The sequence below is a fragment of the Fringilla coelebs genome (genome assembly GCF_963513975.1).
Source record: "Fringilla coelebs genome assembly, chromosome: 3".
NCBI classification, from domain to species: domain Eukaryota; kingdom Metazoa; phylum Chordata; class Aves; order Passeriformes; family Fringillidae; genus Fringilla; species Fringilla coelebs.
This window is the reverse complement of record NC_140030.1, coordinates 55,050,328-55,076,243: the sequence shown is the minus strand read 5'-3', so window position 1 is coordinate 55,076,243 and position 25,916 is coordinate 55,050,328. Positions and strand designations below refer to the sequence as shown.

The 25,916-nt window shown below is 36.4% G+C and overlaps 1 protein-coding gene across 6 annotated transcripts in view; it reads left to right on the top strand.

The window, feature by feature from the left end:
• The window catches only part of EPB41L2 (erythrocyte membrane protein band 4.1 like 2), a 108,357-nt gene that overhangs the window by 63,248 nt on the left and 19,193 nt on the right, over positions 1 to 25,916 (top strand). For 5 of the 6 annotated variants that reach the window (XM_084201508.1, XM_084201506.1, XM_084201507.1 and 2 more), the window contains 9 exons: positions 2,602 to 2,644; positions 8,469 to 8,544; positions 10,011 to 10,229; positions 10,678 to 10,765; positions 12,063 to 12,215; positions 12,613 to 12,710; positions 17,148 to 17,320; positions 18,817 to 18,998; positions 23,377 to 23,439. In XM_084201508.1, the coding sequence (XP_084057634.1) occupies positions 2,602 to 2,644; positions 8,469 to 8,544; positions 10,011 to 10,229; positions 10,678 to 10,765; positions 12,063 to 12,215; positions 12,613 to 12,710; positions 17,148 to 17,320; positions 18,817 to 18,998; positions 23,377 to 23,439 (1,095 nt within the window). The remainder of the gene's footprint in view (positions 1 to 2,601; positions 2,645 to 8,468; positions 8,545 to 10,010; positions 10,230 to 10,677; positions 10,766 to 12,062; positions 12,216 to 12,612; positions 12,711 to 17,147; positions 17,321 to 18,816; positions 18,999 to 23,376; positions 23,440 to 25,916) is intronic. The other variant, XM_084201505.1, reaches the window with a different exon arrangement.

Below are 25,916 nucleotides of genomic sequence, written 5' to 3'. Positions count from 1 at the left end.
GAACTTTTACTGGGTTTAGGAACCTCTTTTTTGTTCACCTCTGTATTGAGTTACTTTTTAATTTTCATACCAGATCTTTTTTTTTTCTCCTGTTATGACTGTTGCCTTCTTAGATTAAAATGCCACAAATCCCTGACCTCCAGGCCAGTCAGTACTAAATGCTGAATGATGTGTTTTTCCCATTCTTGTGCCCTCATCACAGCCACCCATTTATGAGCCAGCTGTTGAATGCAGTGGCAGCTGTGTGATGGCAAGTGAATGCCAGGCACTCTGTTGAATTAGAGCTGCTCCCCAATGCACCATCGGGGTACCATTGGAGGAGGAGTCCCATTAACTCTTCTCCATGGGCGTTCTGTGCAGCTGGGAGGGAGGTTATGGCTTCCAACCAGGCTGATTTTTGTTAGCTTTAATACACATTTTAAAATATTTAGGCCAAATTAGTAATTAATGATTACTTTCATTTTTTGCAAATGTTAAATTTATTAGCCTGAAGTTTAGTTAGAGATTTCATTGCATTGCACCCTCAGAAGTTCATGAATGCTCCATTCACACTGTAATTGGTCTGCAGAAGTGTTAGAAAGCTTCTGCTCTTATGTTTTGGGTGCCAGCTGGAAATGCTGCTTTTCTGGATTTGTACAAAATACTTTTGTACTGGTAGAGAACATTTTGTTCTTTGACAATACATTACTTTGTCTCATCTATAACCTTACCATTCACAAATTAAACAAATAGATTTCTGCCTACTGGAGCAAAGTACTGTGTGTATTCACTTTGTCTTTTGTTTTGAAAGACAGACCTGTCTATTCTTCATTAAGAGTTCTAATTTAGGGTAGATTCTTTTGTGGTGTTTGTTTTTATCCATTACAAAAAGCACAGATGCAAAAAAACCCCACCCCTGTAATTGTGCCTATAAATGGAATATAAGCATCTGATTTTGTTTGACAGAGCAGTAATGAAAGTTGGTGGCTACGTGTGCTTCCAATAAGCTTATTTCAGGCTTGGAAAAATCAGAAAATGAACTGTATAACTTGTGTAAAGAAGGGATTATTCTTATCATCTTGCAGCATAGTCTGTATTGTATGTTCTTTTCTCCTGCTTTGTAGTGATAAAAGATGAAGCACTGAAAGTATTATGTACTCAGAAATCCCATTTTTCTGTTGTAGTTATTCCATGCTATATTCTTTATTTATTTAGTTGATGCTGTGTCTAAAATGTAAGGATTTAAGATACTTCTAGTTATTGTAGTTGCAAGAATATGGCTGTGGGTAATTTCAGAATGGAATTCTTGCCAAAACTGAAAACCCAGAATGATAGCTGTTGCTGAAGTGCGTCTCAGGTAAAATTATGCGAAGACTTACGTTGTCTTCCAGGGCCTTTCCCTGTCAAGGTTCTTCTAACAGAAAGCAATTTTTCTGACTTAAGCATTATAAATGGTATCCAGGATTTTGGAGAAGTGCTTTCTAACTCTTCCTTTTAAAAATGTTATGGACTTTGCCTTCTCTGGAAAAATTGTCATAGCTATGGAAAAGTAGAGATCACAGACAAAGCAAGAAATGTGGAATTATTGTCTTTTTTAAAACATTACAATTGTAGTAAATTATAAAAATGGGGTTTTGATTTTAATTAGTAAATAGTTTTCATGCAATATACACATGGTGTACTGGTGATGAAATCTACTTGGACCGAGCTCATTTACAACAGGCAGCTTGGTGTGTCGGTCCATATTCATAGGAGGCACATTCTCTGTCAGCAGGGGTCATCTGTGTTAAAGATTTGCACTACTGCAGAAACAGAGATCCACCTCCTCCTAATTCACACAGATCTGTGAAACCAGACTAGACTTTTGTCTTCTTGAAAGAAGACAGACTTCAGGTGCAAAAGCCCCTAATAGAGACTGGGGGATATGGTACTGGGAAACAATGTTGCATCTGGAATTTGATTGCTACCATAGACTGGGAAAGGTGGGTCACATTATAGCCAGGATTCTCTGCTTTGGTAAGATAGGTGAGAAACACTGGTAGAAATAAGCCTTGGGCAGCATTTGTGCTGGCACTGAGGTATTCCCTCAGACTTCAAAACTGCAAGTACCTGCAGTGGCCTGTGAAAAACCAGATATTTTCCTTGGCCTCACTGGGCAGTATCTAACTCTTCCCTGCATTTCATGTCTATCTTCAAAACATTGCAAGACCTGCTTTCAGGCTGGCTTTATGCATGTTTCTTCCATGAATGTGCTTGTGTGTGTGTGTGTGTGTGTGGCCATGGGAAGTAAAGGTTCAAACTCAATGAAGGAAAGTCTCAGTAATTGAAAAGTTAAAAGGTTTATGTTCCTAGTCTCTTAACCTGTTTTATTAACATGTATGGGTAAAAACAGTAAACATATTTATGGTCTGAGTTACCAATGAATATATGTTAGAGATTCCTTAGTCTCACTTCCAAAAGTTAATTTTTGGATGATCTGTCACAAAGCAGTGTCTTTGCACATATCAGTAGTAACTGAAATGTAAAAGCTAATTAATATGTTGCACAAATTATATCAAAGTATTTTTGGTATTGAGGATTTTAAATGCTGGCTGTGGTTTGCTTGTTCATTTTTTTTTTCAGAACTGGCTAGATTCTTCGAAGGAAATTAAGAGACAAATTCGAAGTAAGTACTTCTGTATTCAGACGTTATGCTTTTTTTTCCTCACAGAAATATTCTTCATAAATTTAGTAGCCTGGATGTTGATTGCTTACAGCTTTAAAATAATTTCTATCTGATAGTGATGTAGTTACCTTAAAACAGGAAGCAAATCATCTATTTCCATCCCCTGTCCAAGCAGAGGAGAGGGAGTCACTCAGAATTATGCTGTAGAAGTTAATGATTGTACTATATTATATGTTATTATTATATCTCTATATTATAATGATTAATCATTATATTATATTGGAAACTAATCAAATATATTATTGCCCCAAAATTTTCTCTTGTTGTGTGAGTAATAGTTGGTATTTTTGCATCCTGAAACCATAGATGTTTTTCAGCTTTGCACTGATAGCTGGTTATTGGATGGAGAATGCCATCATGCAAAGATGGTTATGATTGTTGTCACAGGACTTTCTTAGTTTAAAGAATCACCAGAAGAATATGAGCCTACAAAAAGTGAATTTATATGTTTTACAGAAAATTAATATTCATCAATACTGATCAGTCCACCATTGACTTTTTTGATAATGTCCATCATTTTCAGAATGGAGATGGCATAGAGAGCATAATCTTGGAATGTCTCACTATAGTACTTTTCAGACAGAATCTGCTTGAAATGCCTTTCTACTTCCTATGCTTAGTACATGATGAGTAATTAATTTTACTCTGTTTGCATAATGCTCTGTCAAAGCTCTTCACTAGCTGGGGAGTGTATGGAGAGTAAATCTAGGTGATACTTTGCCTGAGTCTACATATCACAAAATAAGTGTCCACTAAAACATGCTGGGCAGCCCCTGCTCTTACTGAACTTGTTGCCTTAGTCATTTGTGGCCAAACTAGGATTTTTGTTGTTGTTGTTTTGTTTTTAATGGAAACCTTTTGGTAGTACCTGATAGGAAAGTGGGGAGAAGAGGCTGATGATAATATTTACAAGCCTAGCCTTACAACATGAGAATTTAAGCTAAGAAACTGACTGTACTCATAATTAAGAACTGCAGTGTGTTATTTGTAATGACAAACAGATGGTTTCTTTACTGCTGTTAACTCCACGTTTTAAGGCAATACTCATTTTTTCCAGAAGTCATAGTAGTGTTAATTCCTTTTTCTTCACATCTTTGCCCATTGATGAAATCCCTTAATAGGAAGGTGTGGTTTATATTCTCATTATAGAAATGAAAGTTATAGAAGCATCTTTGGAAGCTGTTTTTTTGATCCAACATGCTCTTGTGTAAGCAAACTAGACCTATTAAAATGGTGAATGTACTAATATGCAAGTAGCACCCACACTTTTTTAATTAAGGAAAAGTTACTGGTATTGGAACTTCTGCAGTGAAAATCTATTAGTTGTCCAAATAGGCAGGCTAAAGGCTGTTTTGTTTGGTTTTAAGAAACAACAAAAGATGGAGCATGTTGCTACTTTTTGTATCAACTTTGCTGATACAAATGTTGATATATTTTTGTATTCTGTAGCACTGTACACGCTATCTAGCCTACAAGTTAGTGTCACAAATTTGAAGTGTAAGAACCGACCTGAAAATTTTTTGGGTGCACTAGACAAAGTTTTTTTAATACTGTATCATATGCACTACAGAAATATATGTTAAGGGAGTTTGATTTTCCATACAGCATGCAGACTTACATTTTATACTGGACAGCATGTCCATTGAATGTTATTGAATGAGAAATCATGATGGGATTTTTTTTTCCTCTGGTCTGTAGTATTTCAGGGTTGATAGGCATACTAAAATAAACAGCGAAGTAAGAACATGATTTTAAGGATTTTAAAATTATGCTTGCTTACATCTATATGCAAGTAATTAGTATAGTGTTAGTTGTGTTCCTCAGCATTAGTCTGTTAAAGTTTCCAGATATTGGAATCTTTCTGCAGGCACATTTAATCCTCCAGCTACATGAGTATCAAGTAATGAGACTGTTTTCTTTTCAGGCTTAATTCTAAATATATTTGTCTTTAATCAAGAATGGAAATCCTGTGTACAAAAATACTCATTAAATTTAAGATACCTGTAAAACCCATTAGTGCATTTGAAAGTTGGAAATGACAATACCCAAACCTGAGATTAGCTCAGTTGGATAGACCTTGATGCTAAAAAACGAAAAACAAGCCAAGGTTGTGGGTTCAATCCCCTCTATGGGCCATTCACTTAAGAGCTAGGCTTGCTGATCTTTGTGGGTCCCTGCCAACTCTGAATATTTGGTGATTTATTTTTCTCTTGTATGGCACAAACTGAAGCACTAGCATGCTAGATGAGTATATTTGGAAAAATACATTGATTTGAGCACATAAAAGGGACACTTTCAGAAATGTAGTTTAACACAGTTTGCAACATTATATTTTCAACAATCTCTGTCTCTCTTAAATGTGAGCAACACCAAAACTGCACATTGGGGATGTATGTACCACCTGTGAGTGGGAAAGATGAAATAAGAATCCTGTAGTCTCCCCCAGCTCATGTTCTGCAGGCTGTCTCTTGCTGTGTCACAGTCCTCAGCCCCTCTGAGATCTCTTACTTGTACAGGTTGGCCTTTGGCTGGGCAATTATGTTGGATCTCAGAAATTACTGATGTTACTTCAGCTAATGAACATGATCCACAAATTACTGTCTCTGTTCTCAGGGCTACAAAGGTGACAAAAATCTTGTTTGCTTTCAGCCAGCCTGATCTCTTCAGGAAAATGAATTCTTGACTTTTTTTAACTCATGTACTTGGCTATCCACTGGCATGTGTTAAAACCTCTAATTACTTCTTTCAGGGACAGGTAGGTAATTACATTTCTGTCACTATCTTTTTGAAAATTGGTACATCTCAAGTGGATTCAGGCTTTTGCAAAACTGAGAATCACAGCTAGAATATTGTGATGGTACAGGCAATAGCAAATGACCTTGAAATGGCCAAATCTCAGATTACACAGAGGGTGTGTTGGGTCACCCTTATACAAAATGCAATTTGAGAATTTATCTGTTTAAACCAAAGGTAATATTATGTCAATTTAATGTTTTTCTAACCTGCAGCATGGTTAGTATTTTTACTGCAAAAATTACTCCCACGTCACATATTTTGTGTTCTATATCTTGTAAGAAATGGAGAGGGTTCAGATGTTCTGAGGACAGAATAAGCTGGAGAACTAAGAGAAGTTTTAATTAACTTGGAAAGAGCTTGCATTTCAGGTGCACAACTCTGACTGTCACTTTATGCAGGTTCACTTTATTTTATATCCTTCTATTTTATATCTATTTAGCTATATATCTGTAAGAGTTGTAGCTAATTTTCATCTAAGCTGATTACACTAGAGTGTAGATTGTTATTGTTGAAGAGAACTAAGTACCTGTGCCAAGGGAAGGATTTTCTTGCGAAAGCTGACATACAAGAGATCATGAGTAAAAGCCAGAAAAAGCCTTCACTGGGAAAAAAAACACTCACTGATTTTTCCCAGTTGAAATGGGATGAATCATGTTGATTGTATGCTGCTATCTGGTTGGTTATATTGCATTCTTTCTCTAAGAATGGGCCTAAAGTTGCCACGGAAATATTTTTGATGTAACAAGCTGGCTAGAAAAATTTTTGACATTTCTGTAGCCCATACTACTGAAAATCAAAACAGAGAGCCTTATCAGGGGCAGAATGCTAAATACAATTTTAAATCAGCTTTGGGGTTGATTTTTTTTGTCTTGGCTCCCAATTCTATAAAGAGCCAGCAATAATGTGCATTATTATGTGAGGACTACTAGGATTATATGCCTCGTTTGTGCAGCTATAAAAAGTCTGCTTTAGTGTGAAGTAGAAATAAAGACTGTGCACATTGTAATAAACTTGCTACTCTGTATTTAGGGGATAAACATGCTTTCAGTAATCAGGTAAAATACATGGTCACCAGCTGTCCAGAAAATATTTAGTAGAAAATCAACCTCAATATTTTTTCAATAAATTAGCAATTTAATCAGTGTAAGTAGAGATATGATTTTTTTTTTTTTTACAAAGCCTACACACTCGGAGGATTTATGCACTTTTTTACAGAGAATATAGTTTTTTCAGGTTTTTTTTTTCTTCAAACCACACCTACGTCTCCTGGCTACAGTGCTTTCTGAAAGTTAGCTGTAGAAATGCTGATCAGAAAGAGCAATAGTTAAACAGGAATTCATATGTGACTAGTTTAACTGCAATGTTAGACCAGGAAAAACTTGAAGACTGGTTCAGAACTGGTGTGGAAGGACACATCCTTCATCCATTTCTCCAGCTCTGTTAACATGACAGCTCTCCTTGAATGCTTTTTGTGTAGCTATTTTGGCCCTATTGCTCATACTCATCACTTTGATTGACCCAATATCAGCATCTTTCCATTAAATTATGTGGATTCTCTGGGAGTTAATGGAAGTAGGTTAATCTATGCCATCCTTAACTGTGTTTGTTATACTGTATGTGCTCATTACTGTTAGACTTTTTTTTACCAAGGTATTTTTGTATTAATTCTGTTTTGCACTGCATTGCAGGAGGCGATGCAATGATAAATGAGACCTCATTTAAGGGTCCTGCCTTGTTTTGTACACAAAATTGTACAAAATCTTGATAACTGGGAATGTTAAGATACACTGAAACCCAGAGCTCTCAAAGAGAAATAGAGGCTTAGCAGCCAGGCGTAGAATGAGGTTCACACTTAAACAAAAATTGAAGTGCTTCAGTGAATAGCCATGTCTGAAAAATTAAAATAATTTTTTAATGTTGGAAGACATTAGCAATTCTGACACACTTCTTTACCTTTAATATATATGGAATATCTGAACAGTTTTATTTTTACAAAAGTAGCCTTAAATAACATTAGTATTTTTTTCTAGCATTGTGTTGAAAGCAGCATTTCAGTCTTTTTTTGTTGTTGTAGAAAGACACATTTTTCAAAGCATGATTTGTCTGTGTAATACAGATTTCTAAAATAATTTACTGTCCAAAATGCTAACATTCTGAAAATGTATTTTAATTTTTGATGTGTGACTTAGCTTTAAAAACAGAGCTATGACTAAAGGCAACATTTTATGCTTTTATTATTATTTTAATAATAAATTATATTCTAGTTTTTTCCTAGAAAATTATTAATCTAGTTTTAGGCATGCTTTTGCTTAAAAAAGATGCATGTGCATTATATAACATGCATTATGTAATGCATGTGCATTATAACAATTCTAACATAGGAGAATTCAAATATCACTGTTACTGTAGTTGTTTAATGTGGTGCTTACCAGAAAAATATTTTAAAGTAGGAATGGCTAATATTTTTGTCTTCCATGCATTCTCAATGAATAATGTATTATCTTTCTGTTATATACAACAGCACAGGGCTCATTTTGATACCATGTTCACAGTTACTGTACAGTCTCTCAAATTAAGTTTAGACAGGAGGAGACTGTTAGCCTTGGAGGAGTTGGAAATAAACACAAATTCAATGCAAGTACCTTTGAACACATAATATCTCAGAAATGTTAATACATTATGGTCTTTTTCAAATTAAAAATGTCTTCTGATATTTGTGTAACTTATTGTAAAACCTTATTTTAAAATAATTTTTAACATGCTAATCTTTCATTATATCTGTGGGCCTCTACCTGCTAATGAAAATAATCTATGCTTCTTAATAATGTACAGTAAAAAACAGAAAAAAACCTCCTTCACGATTTCAGCAATTAGGATTTATTCTACTTTCTAACATTTTTCAATAAAGCTTTTTCTTTGCTTACTTGGACTTAATTGAGATTAACAATCAGATATTTCCTATGTTTAGGTCTACCTTGGATATTCACCTTTAATGTGAAGTTTTATCCCCCTGATCCGTCACAGTTGACTGAAGACATCACTAGGTATGCACAGGTCCTAATTTTAAACTTTAAATTGCTGTTAGTCTAATTTAAAAGCCACAGAGAATTTCTTCTTCAGTTTCTGGCTACTGTACACTACAGATATTCTTACATGCATCAACTGCTTTTTGGAACAAGGTTGAAAAGGTAAAATGAAAACTTCTGGAAAGAGCCTGAGCATGAAGAATTGTTAGGTGGGGATATGATTTGGGCAGCAGGTAAGGTGTGAGTAATAGTATATGAAAGAAGCCAGTGGTTTATTGTCACACTGCTGCTTTATTATGAAACAAATGAGGGCACAGGGGTCTTGAGCAAAGCTCAAGAGATCCAAGATACTTCAGTAATAATCTAGACTAGGTGGATGAAAATGTGAATTTACCCATGTGCTTTAAATAAAGCCATAAAGCATAATAAAACCTGAAAATAATTATCCTCCAGACTTCTTAGATAGAAAATACTTGGAATGTGGTGGATACTAAGCACCTAAAAATAGCATTGCAAGGCTGGTAACTGGGGATAGAGTGCAGGGAACTGATTCATTTTTCTCACAAGCTACAGGAAACCTAAATACTTTGGTTTGGAGTTAGCTGACTGCTGAGGCAGGATGTATGTTACTACTACCTGTTGCATTGGATCACCCTCCTGCACAAAATAAGAGATCTATGCAAGTGTGCTGCTGCTAAAATGCTACAGACAGGGATTTGTAGCATCATAAAAGATGTTTAGTGCAGAGGGTATTTACAAGAATTTGTGTGTGTTTTCGAAAATTTTCAGTGAGTTGGCTGGTTTTTCTATTGTGTGTTCAGCACATAAAAGCATTTTTTGGTTATATCTTCAATCTAAGTTTCACTAGTAAGACCTTTTTTTAAAACATATAAAAAATCTCTGCTAAGGTGGGCATGTCTGCTGATGTTTAACTTGTTAAATTTGGTGGAAGGATGTATACAGGACCTGAAAGATTGAATTCTTTGAATTCTTCTTGAATTGGTTTAAGAAAGGTAATTATGGTTTCAGTACTAAACTGGATTTCTTTTCTATATTACATGACATGATTAGCTTGTGAACTGCAAAGTTTAGAGCCAAAGGGGAATGCCAAAGAAATGCATAGCTTATATTTTTAAACCATAGATACCTACAGGCTACAGTGTGAACTAAACAAGTTCCTAAGTCAGCTTTTGTTTAAAACTAGATAGCTTTTTATTCATTTATATTGGAAAGCAGAATTTTTCCTGCTTTTCACATTTTTAATGAAAGTAATATTGACCCTTAAAAATCAAGTGAAATTTACTTTGCAGTAATAGTGCTTAAATAATATAAGGTCATTATTAATGCATTTGCTTACTTTAAAACATGCTTACCCAGTTACACGCATCTTGATGAATTCTGCCATATTTCTCATTGTCTGCCATAGGTAACCCTTTCTTTGTTCTTCTTTCTCTTGGGTTGTTTTTTTCTCCTTTGTCTTGCAGGTATTTCTTGTGCCTACAGCTTCGCCAGGATATTGTATCTGGCCGGCTGCCATGTTCCTTTGTGACTCACGCCCTCCTTGGTTCATATACCCTGCAGGCTGAGCTGGGTGATCATGACCCAGAGGAGCACAGCAGTGATTATATCAGTGAATTCCAGTTTGCACCCAATCAGACTCAAGAAATGGAAGAGAAAGTGGCTGAGCTACACAAGACACACAGGTATGTCAGATACAGTGGGATTTAAAGAAGTCATCATGCTTTGTCACATTTATGTCAGTTCTCCTAAGAGTATGTGTCAATCTGTTGAGGTAAACTTATTGTTACTTTGGAAATCGTTTCTTACGTAACTAAAAGTTCTTACTTTGGTGTGTTTAGAAAGTTGAGTTTGAAAATAGTAGTTGCACTAAAGTCTTGGTAGAGAACTTTTGGAAAAAAGTATTTTTATATTAATTAGTTTAAGCAGCATACATCTGTTTGAATGAGTGAAGGCGGAAATCCGTACTCAAGTAAAATAATATGCTGTGAAAGAACATTTTTCCTGTAGAGCAAAAATGCCCTTGATGCCTTAGAAACTGAGTTTTATCTATCAGTCTGAATTCCAGGATTCCACTCAGTTTTGACACTCGTTTTTTTGCCAATAAACTCAAGGCTTGTTCAATGGTTTTAGGGGCTTGACTCCAGCACAGGCGGATTCCCAGTTCCTAGAAAATGCTAAGCGACTCTCCATGTATGGAGTGGATTTACATCATGCCAAGGTATTGGGGATTGGGTTTGTTTGGTTTTGTTTTAGGGTAGACATGCTAAGTATTAAAGAAAATATTGTATATATAGATTATTTTTTTAAAAGTCATATGATGAATTTTTGGCTGTAAGCCTTTATCTCTTGGTTATAATGATTACTCAATTTACAACTCTAATATCAGTAGAATTTATATATAAGTTTATTTAGTGCATAGTGCATATATTCATGTACAGCTTGTCTATGCTGTATTAAACAAATAATAATAAATAATTATTTTTATTTATAATAATTCCTAAGTGCAGACTAATACATTTCACTCCTAAGAGTGACATAATATTTCACTCCTAAGAGCAGATAAATACATTTAAAATATCATATTTTCTGTGCCAAGGAGACATAGGGCCAATAAAGTAAAGCCTAAAGGAACATGTAATTATTTTCATAGTACCATGAGAGTTAAAAAAATATGGGGGGGAGGTCGTGGGGGAGGGTTTTGGTGCTTTTTCCGCTTCCAGGGGTAGATCAAATCACATTTTCATTTCAAGTGGGATTTGTTTGTTGTTGTTGTTAAAGCCTCAGAAAACAAACAAGTAACCTCCTCCCACTCCCTCTCATAAATCCAGAATCTCAAATCATTAGGAAGTTTAAGGTATTGTAAGCATATGAGTCTTGCATTTAAAAAAGAAAACCAAGACTTTTAAGTACTGGAGAAACACGGTTGGCATTTGATGTAGTTGATCAGTTGTTGGGGGGACATGAGATTCTGCTGTATTGCGTGGTGTATCAGTAAGTGATTAGTTTCATAGCCTGTAAAACTTGCATCAAATGCTGCTAGTGAAAGAGAATGCTCAGAAACCTATCCATCATCTCCTCTATCTTTGCTGGAATAGTACATGAGTGTAAAAGATCACCTTGATCACCAGCTTGTTCAGACTTCCACTGACTGCTTTAAGTGGGACAGGCCTGGTTTTAATCTTTCTTCTTTTAATATTTGTTGAAATTATTGCTAGCACACACTGGCCCTATCTTTCCTGCTTTTAAGTTGTTAACTTAGTCCCTATTACCAGAATATTGAAGAATTTCCCAGAACTGTAGCATACGAATGCCAAAACCATTACTTAGGCTCCAAAGCCTTTCCTATAAAATGAATATACTTGGCTATTTCTGATTGAAGAATCTCATTGTCAGAGTCAGGTTTGAATATGAAACATGTCCCAGTTACAATATTCCCTCAAGGCGCATGTCAGCAATAATTACTTGTTTGGGATGTCATTGAAGTCATTTTTATGCAATTGTCTCCTACCTGGTAGGATTCTGAAGGTGTGGATATCATGCTGGGTGTATGTGCTAATGGCCTGCTGATTTACAAAGACAGACTCCGGATCAACCGCTTTGCTTGGCCAAAAATTCTGAAGATTTCCTACAAGCGAAGTAATTTCTACATCAAAGTCAGGCCAGCAGAAGTAAGTAGCACCTTTCAGTCTTGTTTCTTTTGTGAGATCATTTCTGTCCAGCAAGAAGAAAACATCCTCATTTTTTCCACAGCTGTCCTTATAAGCTTATGATATATTCAAACAGAACTTATGAGTGTTTATTCCTCTTCAGATTCTAATGATTGTATTAAAGAACTGTCTTGATTAGTAAAGGTAAACCAAGAAGAAGATCTATTTTATTTAAGTATAATTCTTTTAAAAGGCTGGAAATTCTGATATTTAAAAAAAAAAAAATTTAAAAAAGTCTTATGAAGTCTTATGGCAGGAGTATTACAGGTTGATACAGTAATGGAACTATCTGAACTCTACCTCTTCATTAATAGCCAGCTTAAGGAAATGGATTAATTTATTTGTGGATTCTTTCCAGCTGGAACAGTTTGAGAGCACTATTGGGTTCAAACTGCCAAACCATCGGGCTGCTAAAAGGTTATGGAAGGTTTGTGTGGAGCACCATACTTTCTTCAGGTAAATGATAATTCTCTCCTTCCCCCACTTGGCAATGTGTACTCATATCTTTCTTTTAAAGGATGGAGGAAAGTAAAGATTTCCCCCTTGTTTGCCCCTTGCAGTAATACCTCTTAGATAGAAGATACCCTGACAATAATTGACCCCAAATTATCAATTCCTAAACTCTCAAGTACAATTAACTGCTTTATCAAAACTTTTAGAGTGCTAAGAGGATGGAACTAAACAAATGGTCATGGAGCACTGGAGGTATGCAGGAACTGTCTGGACTCAATCCCGTGCCATGTGCTCTGGAATGACCCTGCTTGAGCAGGGAGGTTGGACCAGATGACCCACAGTGGTCCCTTCCAGCCTGATACTTTCTGTGATTTGTGATAAGATTTCCTGACAGACTGACTTTTCAAAATGACCATCTAAAAAGCTTTTATACATCATCACAGAAGCCCTAAGTGCTTGACAGTAATCTTCATTCAATTAATTTCAACATTCTGCTGAGTGTAAATGCTTCTAGTTGAACTTTTCCTTATTTATGAACTAGGTTGAGTTCACAGTCATTCTTCAAAAAACAAAATCACTTTAAACAGACTGTTTCTTTATGTAATAATGCATAATATCCTCTGCATTTTTTTCTCCAGCAACTGAGGAACACAGAATTCTGAATTGGTCATTGAAACTATGATCCATTTGTAAATGAGGGCCTTAACAAGAGGCCAAGACTTGTTCTTCTGTCTACTTCCTTCACTGAAAAGAATTTTGACATTGTTTGATTTTTTTAGCACACATTCCATGAGGGTGTCCCTATGCCCCCTGCAGCCTAGGAGTCACAGATCTAGGTTGAATCTCCTATGAATTGGATAGGCATTGAATCTGAGTTTTTTCTTCAAAGCACAGTACCTAGGGTGTGTAATGGTAAGCATTCACCTTCAGTAGCCTGTTTGTTTTAAAAAAATAAAAAAGTTGTGTTTTAAAGTAGATGCAATCCTGTTGCTGAATATACTTGCTAGACAGAACTTCAGAGAACTTGGGGACCAGGAGGCCTAAGGAGATGATTACTGGAACTGTCTCACTGGATGGTTTTCATTATTCAGATTTTCATTGATTGTAGCATGTTCTTGAATGCAAAGGTAGAACTTATGCTGAAATTGCCAAATCTCAGCATAAATCAGTCCAAATGCTTAATTTAGAAGCTATTATTTTTTAAATCCTGATCAGAGATTTTTTTTTTCATGCTGATAGAATTCATTTATTAACACAGTCCAGCATTCTATTCTTATTGAAAATTTGAAGTCTGCTTTGGCTGGTGGTGTCTATTACCACAAATAGCATGCAGTTCTGTCCACATTGAAAAGTTTATTAATACTCTTCAAATAAGTCATGCAGTGATTTGCTTTGTTGGTAAGATATATTTCCTAGTTTTATAGTAATAAAATAGACCTGAATAAGGAAAAAACAAATCTTATGAAAGTCAAAAATCCTAAACTGACAACTACCATTTGCAAGTCTGAAAGCTTTGAGGAGCATTAATAGCTATGAAATAACCTTACTACAGAAATACTGACATAATAAAAATAATTGGATTTTATTCCAATCAGAAGTGGCTTTTCCTAACCAGGAATGACATTATAACAAGAATTATGTAACAAATACTTGAACCATTCTGTAAACCTATATACTCCACTGATGTCATCAGGGAGAAAATCCTCAGAACCTCTCATCCTGATTTAAAAACAGTAAAATAAAGCCAGCTCTATCTCCCTTCAAAGATAAAAAGCAGAAAGCAATTGCTACAGGCCAAGAGACTGTAGCTCATCCAGAGCCTGTGTAAAGCTTGTCTATGATGCCACAGTAAACTGTATACAGTTTGGGTGCATATTTATAGCTTCCAAATCTCTTAGCATGCCCTATATAACATGGTAAGATTCCTTGTGTTGTCTTATGTAATATTTCAGTTTATCTCAAATAATCACATTGAGATCTGTTTTCTTATAATGTATAGGAAATTCACTAGTGTATGAAGTTATTTTTAAAAATTGTAATGAACTGTATTGAAAATGACTACCAAAGGGCATTGTATTCACTTGTTATCAGCTCAGACTTAGAGGGTTCCAGTAGCATTTTCAAAGAGCAGCAATCTCCATAAAAAATGCAGTCAAACCATATATCTACATAAAAATTTTGAGGTAAGCTTAGTTGGCAGCTCTGGATCTTAACCAGTGTCTGCAGAAATGTGCTTTTTTTCTGCTTCATGATATTTTGTTTGATATTTTTATTATTTTTTCAGCGTCTCCTCAGAATGTCTTAAAGTGGTAAAACCACAGTTTTCAGCTATTTATGTAATTAAACCTGTAATACAAAAATCCATTCAAATGCCCTTAATCAGGAAGTAATTAGTTCTCTTTTTTTTCCACATTAAGAGATTAAAAGTTTATCTCAGCAGGGAGGAAGATAAAAATGCAGTTAATGCTGCAACCTTGCCAAGAATGGGAAATCAAGAACTGAAGGAACCTTGGAAAAACCCTTTTAGCCTTCTTCCTCTTAGTACATAATGCACTCCCTCTTGGAAATAATGGGGAGAAGAACTAGACTTGAATTGTTTTCTTTATAAATGCTGGAACAAATTAAGATTTAGGTGCATGCATATTCATCTTAGGCATGGGGAATTGTATGCTTCTGGCTAGTGCCCCAGTAAATATCCCCTCTTCGGGAAAAGGGGGGAAGGTGTTTTTAAGATTTAGGTTTACTTCTCATTTCCTACTCTGATTTGGTTGATAAGAAATTAAATAATTAGACTTTCCCAAGTCTAGTCTGTTTTGCTCATGAGGGTAATAAGTGAATGATATCTCCCTGTCCTTATCTCACCCATACATTTATCTCTCTCTTTTGTCCAGCTGAGAAAGGGGAGTGTCTTTGGTGAGGCCCTGTTATCAGCCAGGGTCATCTCACTGTTCTGTTTGCTAGATATCTGATAATTATTCAGTTTTGCTGAAACACATTTAGAATGATCATTGTAGTCTTCAGAACCCAGTACTGGATACTGCCTTAACATAACTTGGATCAGATTCCCCTGACACAGATATTTCTGTGCAAGTGCTCAGAAGAGGAGAACAAAGTCAGCAAGTCTGAACTCTTGCTTGCCCATCTGTGCCATTCTCAGTACAAGTGGCATGTGAATGCTGGTTCTGCTTGAAAGAAGTGGATGTTCAGTGGGCTGCTCATTCTTTGCAAATTCTCAAATCAAGAAGCTTTGTCTGCAATAATCTGATAGTTTTATACAGAGAGAGAGTCGGCCATGATGGCTGAGCATGTATTTGCAGCATTATGTTGATCCAGGAAAAAACTTCAAAGGCCTTTCCAGAGAAGCAGGGACTGGGAAGAGTTCTTGCAGGGATGACTGTTTGCCTTATCAGCAAGGATGGCAGTTGACATTCAGTGTTGCAGTTGATGGTCAGATTTCAAAAACAAAGTACAAGCCAGTAGGGTTAGATGAGTATCATTTCCTTGAAGGAAATTCAGGGATGTGGAAAGGACCTGTCTTCAAACTCATGTGATGGTGGTACAGAATCACAGAATCAACCAGATTGGAAAAGACCTTGGAGATCATCAAGTCCAACCTATGACCTAACATGACCTTATCAACTAAACACTAAATGCCACATCCAGTCTTTTTTTAAACGCCTCCAGGGACAGTGACTTCACCAGCTCCCTGGTAGCCCATTCTGGACTTTTGGCAAGAGCTCAAACACTTAGGGTACAAACACACATACCCAGCATTAACAGCACCTGTAACCCTCTTTCTCACCCTTTTCACAATATCCTTCTTTGCCCCACTCCTTATATCCAGCGGACATCAACTTATATAATTTTGCCAATGAGGCGGTAAAGAAACTAGAGTCTGAATGTAAACTGTTAAACTTGTTGCTGTTGGGTTACAACTCTCCAGTCTTCTCAATCTTTTTTCACTTGATACTCCCTTTTATACAGCTTTGAGATACCATTCCCTAACTTTGAGGAAGAGCAGCTGCTGTATTGGGACCTCAGAACATAGGAAAGGCAGTAGAAGTGGAATGTATAGCTTTCCTATAGGCAGCATTCTAAGGAGAGATCTGAGAGGTATTCTACATGACCTATAATGGCTTCAGCTTTCTACAAAAAATTAAAATTTAACCAATATAGCACCAAAAGATAGGAGTCCCAGGTACTTAGTCATGCTGTGGAAAAATATGATGGTTATCAGCATCACTCCAACTGCAAACAATAAATAAGATGCATTGTTTGAAAGGTCTTTGAAGAGCTTACAGTAGAATCCTTTCTTGGAGAGGATTATACAAATTATACACTGTGAACTGAAGCTGAAGTACAATAGGTAGCTTCAAATTGCCTCATTAAATCCTCAAAACAAAGCCTTTTAAACTGTCTTTCCCCATATTTCCCTTTCAGACTTCTATCACCAGAACAGCCTCCAAAAGCGAAGTTCCTGACCTTGGGTTCCAAGTTCCGCTACAGCGGCCGCACGCAGGCGCAGACGCGGCAGGCCAGCAACCTGATAGACAGACCGGCTCCCTACTTCGAACGCACTTCCAGCAAGCGTGTTTCCAGGAGCCTTGATGGAGGTATGACACTTGAGTTATTTTTTCAATGCTGTGATTACATTATGTGTTGCCACTCTGACCTGACCAACATTTGGAAATGTTAACGTTACGGATGGCCAGAAGGTCATTTGACAGATTTATGAATTTCAATTTCAGAAGCCGCTTTAGGTACTTGTCAGTGTTAGGTGACCTAAACGTTGAGTTCAGTCACTGCCTAAATGGTATGGCACTGCTGTGGATATATAGAGTTCATTATATTGGGTATGTAGCATCTGTATACACTATTCATACCTTTTTGAAGGCATAGGCACACACTACAAGCTCTTAATAAAATTGTTTGGTCTGTGGCATCTTTTGAGATCTGGGTTGGCCTGAGCATCTCTAAACAGAAAAGGCTGAATGAGTTTGATCTTCTCTGAGCAGGGGTTTGGATTAGCTGACCTCTGGATGTTCCTTCTCACCTGACTTAGCAAAACTTCCTTGTGGAACCTGAGTGACGTATACCCAAGAAATGCTCTATTTGCCACCCATGAAGGGATCAGAGGATTAAGTTGCAGAACTTATAGAGGCTCCCCAAAAGCCTTATATCCCAAATGCCACATTTCCCATTAGCTGAGCTTGGCTTAGCATTTTAAGGGAGTCTCTGGTGTGACACTTAGACTTTTCAAAAGAGGATATCTCTCAAAGGTACTCCAAGAAACACCTTTCCCGTCTCAACTTTCTGCACCTCAGCTCTGTAAAGCCAAGGCATATGGAGGTATCACAGAACATTACTAAATGAATTAAGTTTTTATCCAAGTTGTATTGATTAAAACTCCTTCATTTAATTGAATTCTCTTCTTTTTCATTACTACTATTTTGATTAAGCCAGTCGTCATGATTTAAAAAGAGAGCCATCGATGCTATGCTGAGTGATAAGAGGAAGATAATTTAAGGCCTTTCAATCTTTTGTGCTTTGACTACATTCAAGTATGCATGCTTAGTATTTCCCCCCTTCCAATTCTGCAAGCATATAGGAAGGAGAGTTCTTACTTTCACTGAGCTGTTTGTGCAGTTTTGCTAAGGTTCCAGTGAAGAATAGTGTGACAATTATCTGCATAGTTATTTCTAGATTGCATTAAAGCCGTCATCTCAAATAGTGAATTTCCACAAAATACTCTTTGATATTTCTCTCTTTTTTTAATGGTGATTCATACACCCAAAAGAACAATACCTTCAATTTACCTTCCAAGACTAATCAAGAAGTTGATAAATACTCGTCTGATACCGTGAGGGTCCTTTCCATACATAATAAGTGCAAGTTTCATGACAGGCTGCATTGCTGTTCATATCAATGCAATGGGAGCCTCAGACTTTTTGTAAAGCCAAGAAGCTGAAAAATACTGTATCACAGTGTATCAATACTAGCCTGTATTGATCATTGATGATATAATCAAAAAGTGCTTTTCCTAAGAAGATTTAAAACCAAAATGTTTCAGCTTATCCAAATTAGCCAAAATTATTTTGTTCTATAATAGCTCCCATGGGTATTTCAGACCAAAGTCTTCTAAGAGACTTCTCTGCTACTGGAGGGCAGGCTGCTGGAGATAAAATCATTGATCTTGAAGCTGCTGGTCAGGCCAAGTTAAAAGATGGTGGCAGAGAAGAAGATGAAAGTCCACTCAAAACTCCACAATTAGAATTGACTCAGGATGGAAAGGTATGTCAGACTTTCACACCAAAATTATTTATTCACGTGAATGTGTGCATCCATGTGAGGTTATTTTGTGTGTATCAGTTCTGAGTATCATACAGAACACTATATTAAAATATTAAAAGAAAATTGTCAAGGGCTTTCTGTGTGTTTAACTTAATGTAAGCGTATGTAAGCAAAAGAGAATACAAACTTCTAAATGGCACTGACCTAGAGTTTCTTTTGTTGCTGTAAATCTAATTTAAATGTTCAATAAGCTTGCATGAGTTCTTGAAAAAATGTTTCAAAGAGTAAAGAATGTTTTATTCACTTCCTTAGTTTGTTTAGACTTGAATAAAAATGTTAACATACCATGGTTGTGTATGCTCTACAAAGTTGGGTATATTATGATTGAGTTTAATTACCATAGGTAACAATTTTGTTTTAGTAACCATTGCTGAATTTTTTCATCCTTTAAAAACTTCTATGCTGAGGTATAGATTTCTGTGAAAAGTTTAGTACTGTGATCTGTTCCTTTGCAAATGTTTGCTTGTCTTGTTTGTTTGAGCTACTGGGGAAATAGGTAAAAAAATTTAATTTATATTTTGTATGATTTGATGTAAAAGTTTCCTCCCAGAGTGCCAGGTAAAATCTGCTGCTCTTTCTCTCTTGGAGATCATTTCTATTTCAGCAACTCTCAAGAACTTAGTTTAATATTTAAAGAGTAATTTTGTCCTCAAACATTTTTGCAAGTTAGCTACCCATTTTATTCTTGGTGAGACTGCTGAGTTTCTCTGTTCAGTTCATATGTTCCCACTGCATCCAAGTGTAGGAAGAGAACAAATACCACAGCTGCATTTTTTTGTTGTTTGCTGGCAAGTTGAAATGATTTTAAATAGATGATAAAAAAGGCACACACAGTTTCTTTATGGGAGAAAAATGGTAAAATGAATTACTGTGCTTTGCCTTTGGGCTTGCTAAAATGGTGATTCTCCCTTGTTTTCAAAAATGGTGTTTTTTTCAGTATTTTGACCAAAACAGTGGTGAAGGGGAAGGCAGTATTTCAGGAGGTTGTTCCAGGAAGCTGTTCAGTACAGTTTTGTTACACATACTTATTCTGTGAACAGCTTTTCCTCTTTCCCCTAGTGCAGATGCTTCTTTTCCTTTCTGGTTCTCTTTAAGTCTTAGAGAAAACAGTTATAAACCCAAGTGCCAGCTTGTCTTTCGTGTACTGCACTGTCCTCTGACCTTTCTGCCAAAGCTCTGAATGTCTGTCTGCTTCCATCTGTTTTAAGTGACTATTGCAGTTCAAAAGTGCACAGTTCTTTACAGCCTGAGAACAAAACATTTGTAATGGGTTCCTTTCAGAATCCACAGAAGTAAACAAATTGGCTGCTTGTAAAACACAGTGGGATTTTTATTTTTATTTTTATTTCTATTGCATTAGTAAAGCTATCCCTTCTTCTAAGTAAAAGTTTTCACTAACTAATAATTTCTCTTTTTTCCCCTCTTCATGTGCCTTCAAACTTGCATTTTTGTTGTGCTTTCATTTTCCACTGTGCACAGAATTTTTTTCTTCAGCTCACTCACGTCCACCCATCACCACTGCCCATCCATTCTGTGTCATCCCATCTCACAAACTTGTCACCTGTCCCCGAGTTTGACATGCTTTCAGATATTTCAGAGGAAGATCCCTTTGAAGAGCCCCTCCTTACCATTCCAGACATTTCAGAGTGCAATTCCATGGAACAAACATCAGATCATAATATAACCAGAACAGCTTCACCAATGAATACCTTCGAATCTATGAGACCCCTAGCTAGTCGAGGCTCCCCTGCTGTTGAGGGAAGAATCCATGCCAATGACTATAAAAGCACTCAGTTGTGCGTCTCACTCAGCTTCTTCAGATGCCTTTCTTTTAGTTTCCGTTCGCTGCTTGATGAGGATGGCTATATTACCTTTCCTAGCCTTCCTGATGTTTGCATTTCTTTCCTCCCACCCTGCCTTCAGCACTATATTCCTATTACCTCTCCTTCCTTCATCCCCTCTTTTCTCCTTGTCTTTGTCCTGCTTCTGTCTGCTTTCCAGTCTATTCCTTTTTCACTCACATTTTCCCTTCCTCTCGCTCTGTCCCTCTGCTACCTGGAGCCTAAGGTGACTTCCTTTAGTAGCTCTAATGGCAATGACCTGAATGACAAAGCAGAGGAAGAGGAGGTGTGTAATTTTGCTGCTTAAATGTTGACACTTGCACATTGCATTTATGCTTGTTCTCAAGAGGCTTGCTCAGTTTTGCACACTTCCTAGTGTCTGTGTACATGCCTGTACATACATATATAAATACACAAATGCACATGTGTATATCTGTACCTTTTTAGCATTTCTCTTTTGTGAAAAATTGCCATTGTGGGATTTTTAGTCAATAGATAGCTCATGGTTTTTCTGCCTAATTTCCTACAGCATGCATAACCTCATTGAATTTCACAGATACTGAGCTGCAGGTGGACTTGCATTGCAGTTCAAAATGTTAATGAGCACATAAAACTGAATACTGAAAGTGCTCTGTGTAACAACAGATGTTATTTGATACTATTTGCAAGTTCTGTTTGCACTGTCAATTGGTTTTAAAATGCCTGTCTCCTGCATGCACTGACTGGAATGCACATCTCTGAAGTTCTCTTTAGATCTGAAAAATTAAATTCCTAAAAGCTGAATTCAGAAAACTGTGACTACTTTAAAATCAGTGTTTTGATTTCAGATGGTTCAGCTCTACAAGGGTGTGTGCAAAGCTGAGTCTGTCCAAGGCACTTTTTCTTTTTTTACATGCTTTGATTAATCTCTAGCAGCAGTTGAGACTGATTTCTTTCATTAGCTGGGATTGCAGGTTATGTCAGACCATATCACTGAAATCTGAGCATTCTCTTTGGATTACACTGCTAAAGTGTACAGAAGCCTCAGTCACACCAGTATGTTGCTCTGATCATCTGGAGTGGCTGACAAACTGCCTCCTTTCCTTATGTCTGCTGCACATGTTACAGCAATACCACTAGAAAAAGGTCTTCTATTTTGATGCTCAAAGAAAATATTAAACCAATTATTATAGAATCAAAATGGAGGCGGATCTGTTTAATCTGACATTTAACAAAGTTTGCTAAACCAATGTACATATTAAAGACTTGCTAAATATGACGTGATGCCATTATAATACCAGTCTAAGTATAAAATAATGAAAAATATGACTTTAAGATTTTGTCCATTTTCTCATAGCCTAATCCAATCAATAGTTTTTAGTGTAGTTATAGAAAATACAACCCCAGATAAGTCAGAAATTAATAAAAATGTTAGATGTACCACATCATTCCCACAGAATCCAAAATGCAACAGTATGAGCGGTAAATCCATCTTCAGAATTATGGATTTGCACAGTGTTGACTTGTAAATGCATCTTTTCCTAAGATTACCAGTTGATATTTGTACTTGTGGAAAGATAAGTGGGAAGTGGTTCACTTTTTAAAGAACGCTGTTCCTTAAGGCATTCAGAATACTCGGAGATGAGATATGAAGATTAGCTACAGAAAATTGCCAACAGAATGAATTGCAGTTTAAGAAGAAACATATTCACTTAACAAGGGGTGTATGTGTGTGTGTGCAAATAATTCATCCCAAGACAACAACATTCCTAAAATTTAAGACAGTTCATAAATACAGTGTTTAAGTGTTTGACTTGAACCCTAAACTCTTTTCCCAAAAGAACTCCTTGGATTAGATTCCATTTTCCCATCAGTTTGTTAGAGAATTCAAGTCACTTACCATAGAAATTATGCATATCATTTTTGTTTGTTACTCATTCTTAAATTTTCACCTGGGAAATAATAAAAAGTGCAGCAAGAAAGGGACGCAGTCTGAAACTTCCATTTTTCATGCCACTTATGCCAAAAATTACTTCAGCCATTCTACAACAATGTAGGTGCAAGAAGACCCAAGTCGCTTAATTTCAACATCTGGGGCCGAAAAAGTAAAGGTCTGTAAAATCCAGCACGCTTTGCAGCATTTACAAAGAGATGAAGCCTCTGTGTTAGTCTGTAAGCCAATGTTAACGCTTCCTTTTCTTGATAATTTGTCACGCGCTCGCACAGGTGGAGTACGAAGAGGAAGAAGCACAGCAGAAGGTGCTTGGTTGTTCTTTTACAATTGAACCTGGCTGTGGCTGCCTGCCTTGTTAGCACCCTAAATTTGCTGTGGGTTTTGTCTGAATAGTGCCTTTTCACCTCACCATTTTATTTTCTTTATTTAACTGTCTGATTGTAAGGGTCCTTTTTTATTTATTTGCTGGTCCATTTTAAGTTCTTTATGTTTTGTTTTGTTTTGTTTTTTGTTTTCTTTTTGTTTATGTGGCTCAATTTCACAGATCAGTTCCTTGAGAGTAGATGGGGAAAATATTTATGTCAGACATAGCAATTTGATGTTGGAGGTTTGTATGTAATACAAAAAGTACTCTCCATTCTCACGGGCTGCCAGGCTGCATGGGATGGGAGGTCACCTGCAGGCTGTTACGGTCACACTGCATGAGGTGCATGGGGAAAACCGGCTTGGAAATGTTGCATGTTACCATTCTAGCTTCTGAGTTTAAACAAAAACCAAACAAATGCAAAATACCCACAACCAACCCTCAGCTAGAACACTGAATGTAAATTTGTGTATTTTTGCTAAATGTTTTCAAGGTGGCAACTGGGAATAATAGCCCTATTTAGATACAGCAGACACATGGGTGCAATTCATAATTCTAAATGGATTTTTGTACATTGTACCTCAGTGTTTGCATATTCAGATGAGTAGAGTTTCCAGCTTTTGCCAGTTTAATCAACCTTCCTCAAATACATTAGCTGAAAAAATAGAGTTAGTAAGGGGCAAGCAGTAGAAGTACAGAAAACTAATTCTGGTTCTGATACTGGTTTTAGGGACATTGAAAAATTATGCAAGGGTCAGATATTCAAATGGAATGTTTGGATATCTTCAGAAATATTTGCTGGGTTTTTTCCCTTTTCAAATGGAAGTAAATTTTGCTTCTTGAAGGTTGGTTTTCATTGCAGATGAGCAACAGCAAAGAGCTTTGAACAGTATGTTCGTGTGTAGTGCATTGTCACTGAAGTAGAGTTTTTTTATTATAAGAACTTTTGTATAGATTGCTGATCTCAATTATTTTATCTGTCACTGTAGTTATTATTAGCATCATTTAACTTGTGGTTAATAACTTCAGCTAGTAACTGAAGATATTTTAAAAAAACCTACTGCTGTCTTTATTTCATTCATCCAGATGGGGCTATAAATAATTCCCTTTGTCACAAGAAAAGTTTAAAAAAAAAAATCATTTGTTTTGTTCAGTAATAAGAAGATGTGTGGATTGCAGTAACCCAACTAATGTTTTATGGCTTTTTGCAGCTTTTTGATCACTATTGAAACTTTGCTTGTGTATAACTTACTGAAGCACTGAAAGTGTGCATTGCATAACTGTGCTTTGATCAAGTCCAAGAAATGTGCCTTGTGTCAAGCCAAGACAGGTCTTAAAATAATGACGGGATTGTTACGAGCTTCAGTTGTATAATAGAATGCCTTTGGCATAAGATTTTACTTCACTCAGAAAATGCAAACTTTAGGGGGACATATTTTAAAGTCTCATTTGTTAGTCCAGGATGAAAAGTGGTCTTGTGACAATAGAAACCTAGAGAGTTGCCAGAAGGGGAGAGGTTCAAATGTTCAAAATGCATGTAGGTTTATCCTCAAGGTTAGGAAATAGATGTGCAGCACCAAACCCTTACTGGGGCTGAACATACACGTGAAAAGAAATGAGAAACTAAGGAGTTTGGGTTGTGGGTTTTCCATGATTTAATGCGAAGCATCTTTGCATTGCAATCACTGACAATAAAAATCCTAACCTAAATGGTAGATTTTAGAACATTCTGCTAAAAAGTATTTAAAATCCTTGTAAAAAAATCCAGATTCTTTACCTACATAATTATTTCTGATTACATTATTTTGACAAAACTTCCTTAATAATTAAAACTTCATTGATAATATTTCATTTCAATCTTCAGTCTTTTAGTTCTTTACTAAAATGGATCTGAGGCTTAAAGTGGAATATAACTATAGAATACTACTGAAAAAATATTCTTGTGTTAGAGTGAGCATAAGCAACATGGGCTTTTCTTGAGACCTGGAATGCTGGAAGGAGAACAAATGTGAAAGCAGGGTGAAATCTGCTTCTCTTACCAAATCCCAGCCATTGTATTTAGAAGACAATGAATTCATAAGAAAGCTAAACATATATATTTTGGTCTGGTTACCAGAGCAGTTACATTTTAGCATAGCTCTTGAACTTTACTTCTGCCCTGTAGCTGGTACAAAGTGAAAGAATACCTTGTAGTTATTTGATCTGCAGGTGCTGCAGGTTTGGCCTCAATGGTCATGAGAAAATCCAGTTCCCACTGTGGCGTCCCCTTTGGCACTGGTCTATGGAGGTGCAATTCAGATCATTTTCTTGGCACCGGCATGCACAAAAACTATTCCTACTTGTCCGTCTACTGTCAGGTTCTTAAAAGTAGAATTGGCAGGTAACAGGTTTTAAGTCTTTAAATCTGATTCTTCCAGTAAGTTTAAGCCTGCAAGGGAGGCACGATGATGTTGTCTCTCTAAAGCTAAACAGGTGTTAGCTGCTTGCATATTTGGCCTTGTAGTATTGTGTTCACGAGTGTAAGTACTTTTCATGGAGCTTGCAATATCAAGAAAGATGCATTTTTGTGCTCTTTGGGTTAAACTATTCTTTCTTACAGCTACCTCCAGTTATGTTATCTGTGCGGTACCCTGAAACATTTGTGTCTGGTCTTTCAAATTTTAGATGAAAACAAACAGCTCCTGGAAATTATTGTTTCAAAGGACTAGAAGTGTCATGTT